The sequence below is a fragment of the Triticum aestivum genome, chromosome 2B, assembly GCF_018294505.1.
Source record: "Triticum aestivum cultivar Chinese Spring chromosome 2B, IWGSC CS RefSeq v2.1, whole genome shotgun sequence".
Lineage (NCBI taxonomy): Eukaryota > Viridiplantae > Streptophyta > Magnoliopsida > Poales > Poaceae > Triticum > Triticum aestivum.
The window spans coordinates 497,977,496-497,990,382 of NC_057798.1; the positions used below are offsets into that span (position 1 = coordinate 497,977,496).

The 12,887-nt window shown below is 43.5% G+C and overlaps 1 protein-coding gene across 1 annotated transcript; it reads left to right on the forward strand.

Moving 5' to 3' along the window:
* The first annotated feature begins 10,909 nt into the window (after positions 1-10,909).
* Positions 10,910-12,510, forward strand: LOC123045673 (30S ribosomal protein 3, chloroplastic). Its single transcript, XM_044468817.1, has 2 exons — positions 10,910-11,275; positions 12,054-12,510. The coding sequence occupies exons 1-2, from the start codon at positions 10,997-10,999 to the stop codon at positions 12,333-12,335; spliced, it is 561 nt and encodes a 186-aa protein (XP_044324752.1). The 5' UTR covers positions 10,910-10,996; the 3' UTR covers positions 12,336-12,510.
* The last annotated feature ends 377 nt before the right edge of the window (positions 12,511-12,887 follow it).

The window sequence follows — 12,887 nt, forward strand, 5'->3', positions numbered from 1 at the left end:
TTTGGTAGTACCCAAAGTGTTCCTCCGGTAAACGGGAGTTGCATAATCTCATAGTCATAGGAACATGTATAAGTCATGAAGAAAGCAATAGCAACATACTAAACGATCGGGTGCTAAGCTAATGGAATGGGTCATGTCAATCAGATCATTCTGCTAATGATGTGACCTCGTTAATCAAATAACAACTCATTGTTCATGGTTAGGAAACATAACCATCTTTGATTAACGAGCTAGTCAAGTAGAGGCATACTAGTGACACTTTGTTTGTCTATGTATTCACACATGTATTATGTTTCCGGTAAATACACTTCTAGCATGAATAATAAACATTTATCATGATTATAAGGAAATAAATAATAACTTTATTATTGCCTCTAGGGCATATTTCCTTCAGTCTCCCACTTGCACTAGAGTCAATAATCTAGATTACACTGTAATGATTCTAACACCCATGGAGCCTTGGTGCTGATCATGTTTTGCTCGTGGAAGAGGCTTAGTCAATGGGTCTGCAACATTCAGATCCGTATGTATCTTGCAAATCTCTATGTCTCCCACCTGGACTAGATCCCGGATGGAGTTGAAGCGTCTCTTGATGTGTTTGGTCCTTTTGTGAAATCTGGATTCCTTTGCCAAGGCAATTGCACCAGTATTGTCACAAAAGATTTTCATTGGACCCGATGCACTAGGTATGACACCTAGATCGGATATGAACTCCTTCATCCAGACTCCTTCATTTGCTGCTTCCGAAGCAGCTATGTATTCCGCTTCACATGTAGATCCCGCTACAACGCTTTGTTTAGAACTGCACCAACTGACAGCTCCACCGTTTAATGTAAACACGTATCCGGTTTGCGATTTAGAATCGTCCGGATCAGTGTCAAAGCTTGCATCAACGTAACCTTTTACGGTGAGCTCTTTGTCACCTCCATATACGAGAAACATATCCTTAGTCCTTTTCAGGTATTTCAGGATGTTCTTGACCGCTGTCCAGTGATCCACTCCTGGATTACTTTGGTACCTCCCTGCTAAACTTATAGCAAGGCACACATCAGGTCTGGTACACAGCATTGCATACATGATAGAGCCTATGGCTGATGCATAGGGAACATCTTTCATATTCTCTCTATCTTCTGCAGTGGTCGGGCATTGAGTCTTACTCAACTTCACACCTTGTAATACAGGCAAGAATCCTTTCTTTGCTTGATCCATTTTGAATTTCTTCAAAATTTTGTCAAGGTATGTGCTTTGTGAAAGTCCAATTAAGCGTCTTGATCTATCTCTATAGATCTTAATGCCTAATATGTAAGCAGCTTCACCGAGGTCTTTCATTGAAAAACTTTTATTCAAGTATCCCTTTATGCTATCCAGAAATTCTATATCATTTCCAATTAGTAATATGTCATCCACATATAATATCAGAAATGCTACAGAGCTCCCACTCACTTTCTTGTAAATACAGGCTTCTCCGAAAGTCTGTATAAAACCAAATGCTTTGATCACACTATCAAAACGTTTATTCCAACTCCGAGAGGCTTGCACCAGTCCATAAATGGATCGCTGGAGCTTGCACACTTTGTTAGCTCCCTTTGGATCGACAAAACCTTCTGGTTGCATCATATACAACTCTTCTTCCAGAAATCCATTCAGGAATGCAGTTTTGACATCCATCTGCCAAATTTCATAATCATAAAATGCGGCAATTGCTAACATGATTCGGACGGACTTAAGCATCGCTACGGGTGAGAAGGTCTCATCGTAGTCAATCCCTTGAACTTGCCGAAAACCTTTTGCGACAAGTCGAGCTTTGTAGACAGTAACATTACCATCAGCGTCAGTCTTCTTCTTAAAGATCCATTTATTCTCAATTGCTTGCCGATCATCGGGCAAGTCAACCAAAGTCCATACTTTGTTCTCATACATGGATCCCATCTCAGATTTCATGGCTTCAAGCCACTTTGCGGAATCTGGGCTCACCATCGCTTCTTCATAGTTCGTAGGTTCATCATGATCTAGTAGCATGACCTCCAGAACAGGATTACCGTACCACTCTGGTGCGGATCTTACTCTGGTTGATCTACGAGGTTCAGTAGTATCTTGATCTGAAGTTTCATGATCATTATCATTGGCTTCCTCACTAACTGGTGTAGGTGTCACTGAAACAGTTTTCTGTGATGAACTACTTTCCAGTAAGGGAGCAGGTACAGTTACCTCGTCAAGTTCTACTTTCCTCCCACTCACTTCTTTCGAGAGAAACTCCTTCTCTAGAAATGATCCATTCTTAGCAACGAATGTCTTGCCTTCGGATCTGTGATAGAAGGTGTACCCAACAGTTTCCTTTGGGTATCCTATGAAGACACATTTCTCCGATTTGGGTTCGAGCTTATCAGGTTGAAGCTTTTTCACATAAGCATCGCAGCCCCAAACTTTAAGAAACGACAACTTTGGTTTCTTGCCAAACCACAGTTCATAAGGCGTCGTCTCAACGGATTTTGATGGTGCCCTATTTAACGTGAATGCGGCCGTCTCTAAAGCATATCCCCAAAATGATAGCGGTAAATCAGTAAGAGACATCATAGATCGCACCATATCTAGTAAAGTACGATTACGACGTTCGGACACACCATTACGCTGTGGTGTTCCGGGTGGCGTGAGTTGCGAAACTATTCCACAGTTTTTCAAATGTACACCAAACTCGTAACTCAAATATTCTCCTCCACGATCAGATCGTAGAAACTTTATTTTCTTGTTACGATGATTTTCAACTTCACTCTGAAATTCTTTGAACTTTTCAAATGTTTCAGACTTATGTTTTATTAAGTAGATATACCCATATCTGCTTAAATCATCTGTGAAGGTGAGAAAATAACGATATCCGCCACGAGCCTCAATATTCATCGGGCCACATACATCGGTATGTATGATTTCCAACAAATCTGTTGCTCTCTCCATAGTACCGGAGAACGGTGTTTTAGTCATCTTGCCCATGAGGCACGGTTCGCAAGTACCAAGTGATTCATAATCAAGTGGTTCCAAAAGTCCATCAGCATGGAGTTTCTTCATGCGCTTTATACCGATATGACCTAAACGACAGTGCCACAAATAAGTTGCACTTTCATTATCAACTCTGCATCTTTTGGCTTCAACATTATGAATATGTGTATTACTACTATCGAGATTCAATAAGAATAGACCACTCTTCAAGGGTGCATGACCATAAAAGATATTACTCATATAAATAGAACAACCATTATTCTCTGATTTAAATGAATAACCGTCTCGCATTAAACAAGATCCAGATATAATGTTCATGCTCAACGCTGGCACCAAATAACAATTACTTAGGTCTAATATTAATCCCGAAGGTAGATGTAGAGGTAGCGTGCCGACTGCGATCACATCGACTTTGGAACCGTTTCCCACGCGCATCGTCACCTCGTCCTTTGCCAGTGCCCGCTTATTCCGTAGTCCCTGTTTCGAGTTGCAAATATTAGCAACAGAACCAGTATCAAATACCCAGGTGCTACTGCGAGCTCTAGTAAGGTACACATCAATAACATGTATATCACATATACCTTTGTTCACCTTGCCATCCTTCTTATCCGCCAAATACTTGGGGCAGTTCCGCTTCCAGTGACCAGTCTGCTTGCAGTAGAAGCACTCAGTTTCAGGCTTAGGTCCAGACTTGGGTTTCTTCTCTTGAGCAGCAACTTGCTTGCCGTTCTTCTTGAAGTTCCCCTTTTTCTTCCCTTTGCCCTTTTTCTTGAAACTAGTGGTCTTGTTAACCATCAACACTTGATGCTCCTTCTTGATTTCTACCTCCGCAGCTTTCAGCATTGCGAAGAGCTCGGGAATAGTCTTGTTCATCCCTTGCATATTATAGTTCATCACGAAGCTCTTGTAGCTTGGTGGCAGTGATTGGAGAATTCTGTCAATAACGCAATCATCCGGAAGATTAACTCCCAATTGAATCAAGTGATTATTATACCCAGACATTTTGAGTATATGCTCACTGACAGAACTGTTCTCCTCCATCTTGCAGCTATAGAACTTATTGGAGACTTCATATCTCTCAATTCGGGCATTTGCTTGAAATATTAACTTCAACTCCTGGAACATCTCATATGCTCCATGACGTTCAAAACGTCGTTGAAGTCCCGATTCTAAGCCGTAAAGCATGGCACACTGAACTATCGAGTAGTCATCAGCTTTGCTCTGCCAGACGTTCATAACATCTGGTGTTGCTCCAGCAGCAGGCCTGGCACCCAGCGGTGCTTCCAGGACGTAATTTTTCTGTGCAGCAATGAGGATAATCCTCAAGTTACGGACCCAGTCCGTGTAATTGCTACCATCATCTTTCAACTTTGCTTTCTCAAGGAACGCATTAAAATTCAACGGAACAACAGCACGAGCCATCTATCTACAATCAACATAAACAAGCAAGATACTATCAGGTACTAAGTTCATGATAAATTTAAGTTCAATTAATCATATTATTTAAGAACTCCCACTTAGATAGACATCCCTCTAATCCTCTAAGTGATTACGTGATCCAAATCAACTAAACCATGACCGATCATCACGTGAGATGGAGTAGTTTTCAATGGTGAACATCGTTATGTTGATCATATCTACTATATGATTCACGCTCGACCTTTCGGTCTCCGTGTTCCGAGGCCATATCTGCATATGCTAGGCTCGTCAAGTTTAACCTGAGTATTCTGCGTGTGCAAAACTGGCTTGCACCCGTTGTAGATGGACGTAGAGCTTATCACACCCGATCATCACGTGGTGTCTGGGCACGACGAACTTTGGCAACGGTGCATACTCAGGGAGAACACTTCTTGATAATTTAGTGAGAGATCATCTTATAATGCTACCGTCAATCAAAGCAAGATAAGATGCATAAAAAGATAAACATCACATGCAATCAATATAAGTGATATGATATGGTCATCATCATCTTGTGCTTGTGATCTCCATCTCCGAAGCACCGTCATGATCACCATCGACACCGGCGCGACACCTTGATCTCCATCGTAGCATCGTTGTCGTCTCGCCAATCTTATGCTTCCACGACTATCACTACCGTTTAGTAATAAAGTAAAGCATTACATCGCGATTGCATTGCATACAATAAAGCGACAACCATATGGCTCCTGCCAGTTGCCGATAACTCGGTTACAAAACATGATCATCTCATACAATAAAATTCAGCATCATGCCTTGACCATATCACATCACAACATGCCCTGCAAAAACAAGTTAGACGTCCTCTACTTTGTTGTTGCATGTTTTACGTGGCTGCTACGGGCTTAAGTAAGAACCAATCTCACCTACGCATCAAAACCACAACGATAGTTTGTCAAATAGACTCCGTTTTAACCTTCGCAAGGACCGGGCGTAGCCATACTTGGTTCAACTAAAGTTGGAGAGACAGTCGCCCGCAAGCCATCTCTGTGCAAAGCACGTCGAGGGAACCGGTCTCGCGTAAGCGTACGCGTAAGGTTGGTCCGGGTCGTCTCGTCCAACAATACCGCCGAACCAAAGTATGACATGCTGGTAGGCAGTATGACTTGTATCGTCCACAACTCACTTGTGTTCTACTCGTGCATATAACATCAACATAAATAACCTAGGCTCGGATGCCACTGTTGGGTTTCGTAGTAATTTCAAAAAATTTCCTACGCACACACAGGATCATGTGATGCATAGCAACGAGGGGAGAGTATTGTCTACGTACCCAACGCAGACCGACTGCGGAAGCGATGACACGACGTAGAGGAAGTAGTCGTACGTCTTCTCGATCCAACCGATCAAGCACCGAAACTACGGCACCTCCGAGTTCGAGCACACGTTCAGCTCGATGACGATCCCCGGACTCCGATCCAGCAAAGTGTCGGGGAAGAGTTTCGTCAGCACGACGGCGTGGTGACGATCTTGATGAACTACAGCAGCAGGGCTTCGCCTAAACTCCGCTACAGTATTATCGAGGAATATGGTGGCAGGGGGCACCGCACACGGCTAAGGAATAGATCACGTGGATCAACTTGTGTCAACTTGTGTGTTTAGAGGTGCCCCTGCCTCCGTATATAAAGGAGGAGAGGAGGGGAGGCTGGCCGGCCAAGGGGGGGAGGCGCAGGAGAGTCCTACTCCCTCTGGGAGTAGGATTCCCCCTCCAATCCTAGTCCAACTAGGATTCCTCGGAGGGGAAAAGAGGAGGAGGGGGCCGGCCACCTCTCCTAGTCCTAATAGGACTAGGGGAAGGGGGGGGCGCAGCCCATCTAGGGCAGCCCCTTCTCTTTTCCACTAAGGCCCACTATGGCCCAAATAGCTCCCGGGGGGTTCCGGTAACCCTCCCGGTATTCCGGTAAAATCCCGATTTCACCCGGAACACTTCCGATATCCAAATATAGGCTTCCAATATATCAATCTTTACGTCTCGACCATTTCGAGACTCCTCGTCATGTCCGTGATCACATCCGGGACTCCGAACAACCTTCGGTACATCAAAATGCATAAACTCATAATATAACTGTCATCGTAACCTTAAGCGTGCGGACCCTACGGGTTCGAGAACAATGTAGACATGACCGAGACACGTCTCTGGTCAATAACCAATAGCGGGACCTGGATGCCCATATTGGCTCCTACATATTCTACGAAGATCTTTATCGGTCAGACCGCATAACAACATACGTTGTTCCCTTTGTCATCGGTATGTTACTTGCCCGAGATTCGATCGTCGGTATCCAATACCTAGTTCAATCTCGTTACCGGCAAGTCTCTTTACTCGTTCCGTAATACATCATCTCACAACTAACATATTAGTTGTAATGCTTGCAAGGCTTATGTGATGTGTATTACCGAGAGGGCCCAGAGATACCTCTCCGACAATCGGAGTGACAAATCCTAATCTCGAAATACGCCAACCCAACATCGACCATTGGAGACACCTGTAGTACTCCTTTATAATCACCCAGTTACGTTGTGACGTTTGGTAGTACCCAAAGTGTTCCTCCGGTAAACGGGAGTTGCATAATCTCATAGTCATAGGAACATGTATAAGTCATGAAGAAAGAAATAGCAACATACTAAACGATCGGGTGCTAAGCTAATGGAATGGGTCATGTCAATCAGATCATTCTGCTAATGATGTGACCTCGTTAATCAAATAACAACTCATTGTTCATGGTTAGGAAACATAACCATCTTTGATTAACGAGCTAGTAGAGGCATACTAGTGACACTTTGTTTGTCTATGTTTCACACATGTATTATGTTTCCGGTAAATACACTTCTAGCATGAATAATAAACATTTATCATGATTATAAGGAAATAAATAATAACTTTATTATTGCCTCTAGGGCATATTTCCTTCATATATGTCATATGACGAGGTGGCTTTCCAGTGCCCTATAGGTGCTGGTTCTTGGTCGTCTCCTTCATCGGCGTCCATACCATCGATGCCTTCGGAGTCATAGTCGAGCATGTCGGTTAAATCGTCAACAGTGGCTACAAAGTGGGTGGTGGGTGGGTTTCGAATTTCTTCGTCGTCCGCATCCCAACCTTGCTGACCATAGTCCGGCCAGGGCTCTCCTGACAAAGAGAGAGACTTTAGTGAATTCAGGATGTCGCCGAAGGGCGAGTGCTGAAAGACGTCCGCGGCGGTGAACTCCATGATCGGAGCCCAATTGGGTTCGATCGGAAGGGGTGCAGAAGATTCGGAGTCCGGAAAGGAGTCCGGCACCTTGGAGTCACGAGCTCCGCGAGGGACAAGATTGGTGTTCGGCTCAATCGCTGTAGAGATTGCAGCCCCCGAGGCGGCGTCTAGCCACCCGTCCTCGACCGGCGTAGTCGGCTCCGAGCTGAGGGTCGGAGCAGACACCTGAGCGGCACTCTGGGCACTGTCCGGAGGTAGAGCTAGATCATGCCCATCGTGACAGCGCGGCGCGCTCGGCTGCGGCTCGAATCCGTCGAAGATCATGTCTCCGCGGATGTCAGCCATGTAGTTTAAACTTCCAAATCTGACCTGATGGCTAGGGGCATAGCTTTCGATCTGCTCCAGATGGCCAAGCGAATTGGCCCGCAGTGCAAAGCCGCCGAATACGAAGATCTGTCCGGGGAAAAAGTCTCACCCTGGACCGCGTCGTGGTTGATGATCGAAGAAGCCATCGGGCCTAAAGGTGACGACACAGAGGAAATCTCAATGTAAGCACCAATGTCGGTGTCAAAACCGGCGGATCTCAGGTAGGGGGTCCCGAACTGTGCGTCTAGGCGGATGGTAACAAGAGACAAGGGACACGATGTTTTTACCCAGGTTCGGGCCCTCTCGATGGAGGTAAAACCCTACTCCTACTTGATTAATATTGATGGTATGGGTAGTACAAGAGTTGATCTACCACGAGATCAGAGAGGCTAAACCCTAGAAGCTAGCCTATGGTATGATTGTTGTTCGTCCTACGGACTAAAACTCCCCGGTTTATATAGACACCGGAGAGGGTTAGGGTTACACAGAGTCGGTTACAATGGGAGGAGATCTACATATCGTATCGGCAAGCTTGCCTTCCACGCCAAGGAAAGTCCTATCCGAACACGGGCGAAGTCTTCAATCTTGTACCTTCATAGTCCGGGAGTCCGGCCAAAGGTCATAGTCCGGCCATCCGGACACCCCCTAATCCAGGACTCCCTCACTTATGCTCTCTTATTTACGAACATGGGAATGCTTGGCGAAAGTCAACATGTCAATTCTCAATAAGCGTAAGCTTGGATCTAAACCCATTGATTGTGTTTATAACATTGGCTATATGTTATTAATGGTAAAATCTTGGGTACCTGACATGAATGTTTGAACAATCATGGAGTTGATTGATGCGACGTTCTTTAAGAATATTTTTTCTATGTGAGATATGCCTAGCTCATGTAGTTAGAGGTGAGGGATAACTCCTGAACTTTTTGTTTCATTCTAACATTCTAAGCGACAGCCCACTGGGATTTCTGAGGAGGATGACAATGAAGCTCTTAGAAGGGGCAAAGATAAATGATCTCAAAGTCATTTGATGAATATTTCATGTGTACCTCATGACGAACAAGAACAAGTGATCAACAATTTCATCAGCACTAAAAAAATGTACACTTCGTACTCGTGATTCACCCTTTTTTCAACATAGTACAATCTTCTCTCACTCTCCTCCTGCTCTCTGCCTCGTCCCTAAGCTCTCCGCCTCGTCCCTATGCTCTCGGATCTCCTTTCACCGCCCCTCCCATCTTTCTCTGAGCATCGACGGTGGTGAGTATGGCAAGGGACCGTCCCCTTCCATGCTTTCATATTGTAGTTGTTAGGTACCACTAGTCCTATAGGATCACGTTTTGGGGCAAGGACATTGGGTTTTCACTCTTGTTTCTTTATTAGTTTATTTACTGTGTGTAGCTATTTCTTTCGGGTTTCTCTTGTTTCCTTCGTTTTGGTATTTTTTTCTTCTGTTTTCTTCGTTTCTTTCTCGATTTCCACCTACTTTTCTACTTTTCTACTTTTCTTACTTTTTTCTTTTGTTTAACACATATCTACATTTTTCATATACAGCAAGAACATTTTTATGCATGTTTAATATTTTCTAATAAACGATTAACATTTTTAAAACAAATATTCGATGTCTTTTTTATATACATTGTAAATGTTTTAAATATATCTAAAACATGTTTTTATACACGTTTTAGATTTTTCAAATATTTTATTAACAATTTTCGAACACATGTTTTGATAATTTTTTGAATATTTTTGAACATTTTTCAATTACACATCTATACATATTTTAAAATGATATGCATTATTTTTAAAGAGGTCATGAACATAGTTTTGAAATGCGTGCACATTTTTGAAAGGTACACAATATCACTTAATTAAAAAAATGTTTTTCTATATTTTTGAAAAATGTTACATGCATTTTTCAGGGACGTGCACATTTTTTAAATGGCTGAAACATTGTTTTGAAAGCTAATAACTTTTCTTAATTAAGGTAACCAACTTTTTACACTGTGTTAACATTTTTTAAATTTTGAAGCAAACTGTTTGGTATATATGTCTTATAATATTTTTTGAAAAAAAAACAAAAGAAAAAAACATTACCAAACCTGTCCACTAAGCAACACAACAAGTACTCCGTCCGTTCCTAAATATAAGTCTTTGTAAAGATTTCATTATGAACCACATACGGATGTATATAGATGCATTTTAGAGTGTAGATTCATTCATTTTGTTTTGTATGTAGTCCATAGTGAAATCCCTACAAAAACTTATATTTAGAAACAGAGGGAGTACTATGTTAGCACTGCAAAAACAACGTACTTCCAATGAGAGCTGAGCACGCACAAAAAATCGATTTGCTGGACTGGTCCACTTGTTACGGTCCCTTTAGACGAGCGGTACGTGTAGGTCGCAGCAGGCGAGTCATACAGCCGCACTCGCCCTACAGCGCATTAGGGCATATGATCAATGCATAGCTTCAGGGTGATGCTTCGTGTGGCATGTATGATCGGATATCAGGTAAGGTAGGTTTAAATAGTGAAGCGGATCCTCTGCAGGAGGCAAGTGTTTGAAGAGAAAAAACGTGGTTCGGTGTAAAAAGTTGAAAAGGTTGGTGTGAAGAGTAGAGATGCATGTGTATTAGAGTTTTTATTTTCTATTTCTTGAGAGGCCCTCTAGTGATAGCTTGTATTGGGGAGAAAAATAAATGTAGGTGCCTCAAACTACTTCTATCTTTTTTAGACAATTTTTTTGAGTACTTTTTTTTTTGAGAAATTCTTTGAGGGGTATACTTCTATCTTTAGTCACGATACTATGGCGGCCCGATAAGTCTCAGTGGTGGGCCTTAGACGGGCCAGCCTATAAACCATCACAGCCTGGGTTTTATCACTCGCCGAGCGAGAGCTGAAAAGGCAGAGACAGGAAGAGGTGTGGCATCATCGTCTTCCTCCTCTCTTCTTATCCGGAAGTACACCATGCTCCCGATGTCCGTCCACCCCGCTACTACGCCGGCCCTCGCGTCGCGGCCCCGCGTCTCCCTGCCCAGACCTTCCACATCCCCTTCCTCCTCCTCCTCCTCCTCCTCTTCCAGCCTCGTCCACTTCAAGAGCAGGAGGCTTCCCCTTCGCTCGCTCCGCATCCTCGCCGCCGGCGCCGCCGGCGCCGTCGAAGCGGGGGAGCCATACGTCGGTTTGGGGGACGAGGAGCCACTTGGCGGAGAAGGAGATGCGGAATCCGTGGCGGAAAGCGAGGAGGTAATGGTCTTTTCAGCTGCTCTGAACTTGGGTCATTTTCTGTCCGTATATAAATCATGCTAGTTCCTTAAGTACCAACTGTAGCTCAGTCCGTGGAAGTTGGTACATTGTTTTTACTACTACATAGAAGGAGTTCAGTTAGATTCCGTTGCAAATGTACTGTCCTCTTGTTCACTGAAATTTATTAGGCTGTCTGTTTCCACTGACGAATTGAGTTGGATGATGTCACAAAATAAAATAGGAGAAGTCTAGTTTTGAAATTTTGTACGGTCTTCAGTGCATACTGCATACCATTTTTCGTATTTGGCTGCATGTAAGCAAGAAATAAAATGTTGTAGAATCTGCATATGCCGTGGACCTTGCTCTTATATGAATATTTGCTGTGTGTGGTTGAAATTAAGTGACAGTTGTATATGCATAGATGGGCCTCCTCTCATCGTTTTAATGGAACTGATCACTCATGATTGTAGTATGAGGATTGCATTTTACTAAAATTGACCTCAGATAATATTTTTTGAAGACGAATAGCATACGAAAACAGCACCCTAGTCTCAGAGTCCATTGAAACTGAAATCCTGAATATCATAACCACGTTACAGTACAGCACAAACTTGTGGAAGTGATGTCCGACATCCGAAAGTCGACAGTGTAACAATAGTTTTGATTGTAGATCATTTTAATTTTGAGCTGTGCTAAAACTGCATAACTGGATTCATTAGGTAGGCAAAATTTGTAATACCAGAATGAAATTTGAGATAATTTGAATTGTGCATGGCAGTACAAGGTGGAGGTGCCTGAAAAGCAGGACCCAATGCTGGTACTAAAGTTCATATGGATGGAGAAGAACATCGGCATAGCGCTTGACCAGATGGTTCCGGGTGTTGGTAGCATCCCCTTAAGCCCGTACTACTTCTGGCCACGGAAAGATGCATGGGAGGAACTGAGAGCGAAGCTGGAGGAGAAAGAGTGGATCTCGCAGAAGCAGATGATCATCCTTCTCAACCAGGCCACTGACATCATCAACCTCTGGCAGCAAGGCGGCGGCAGCTTATCGACATGAGGGGCTCGCTGCTCTCCCATCCTCACGAGCTGTTTAGTGTCTTTCTTCTTGCTTTGTTGTTCAGTAATGTTAAAGCCACAATGCCACATGGTACATGATCCTGTAGATCGATCGATTCAATCTGTTCTCGTATGATTCTGTTTGTGGAAAATGAATTTTGATTTAATCCTCGCAAGGCTTGTGTGTTTGGGTTTGGTTATTGGCAAGGACGGCGTTTAAGATGATCGACCGTGAATGGTTCTACTAGTATTTTATTACGATTATATTATGATATGATGCGCTGCCTACCATTCTCTGGCGAAAAGAAGCCTGCGGCTACCTGCACCGGAGTACCACTAGATGGACATATGACCAAGATTCTGCCGGATAGCTTGATCCTGGGCTACTATGCAATTTCACCAGTCAAGAGTCAACACCCCTGGCAAACCTAGCTAGAAAAAAACAGTGGGATTTCGGGCGTCGAGCTTCGCCGTTGTTAGCTTATAATAAATCAAAGAAAGAAAGAAAAAGCTTCGCCGTTGTTTATCGCGGTGGAAGCGTCGGCAGTCAGCC

Bases quoted from the DNA above. Each gene is read 5' to 3' on its own strand.
- LOC123045673 (XM_044468817.1), top strand. From the start codon at position 10,997: ATGCTCCCGATGTCCGTCCACCCCGCTACTACGCCGGCCCTCGCGTCG. The intron at 11,276-12,053 runs GTAATGGTCTTT...TGTGCATGGCAG, and splicing joins CCGTGGCGGAAAGCGAGGAG to TACAAGGTGGAGGTGCCTGA.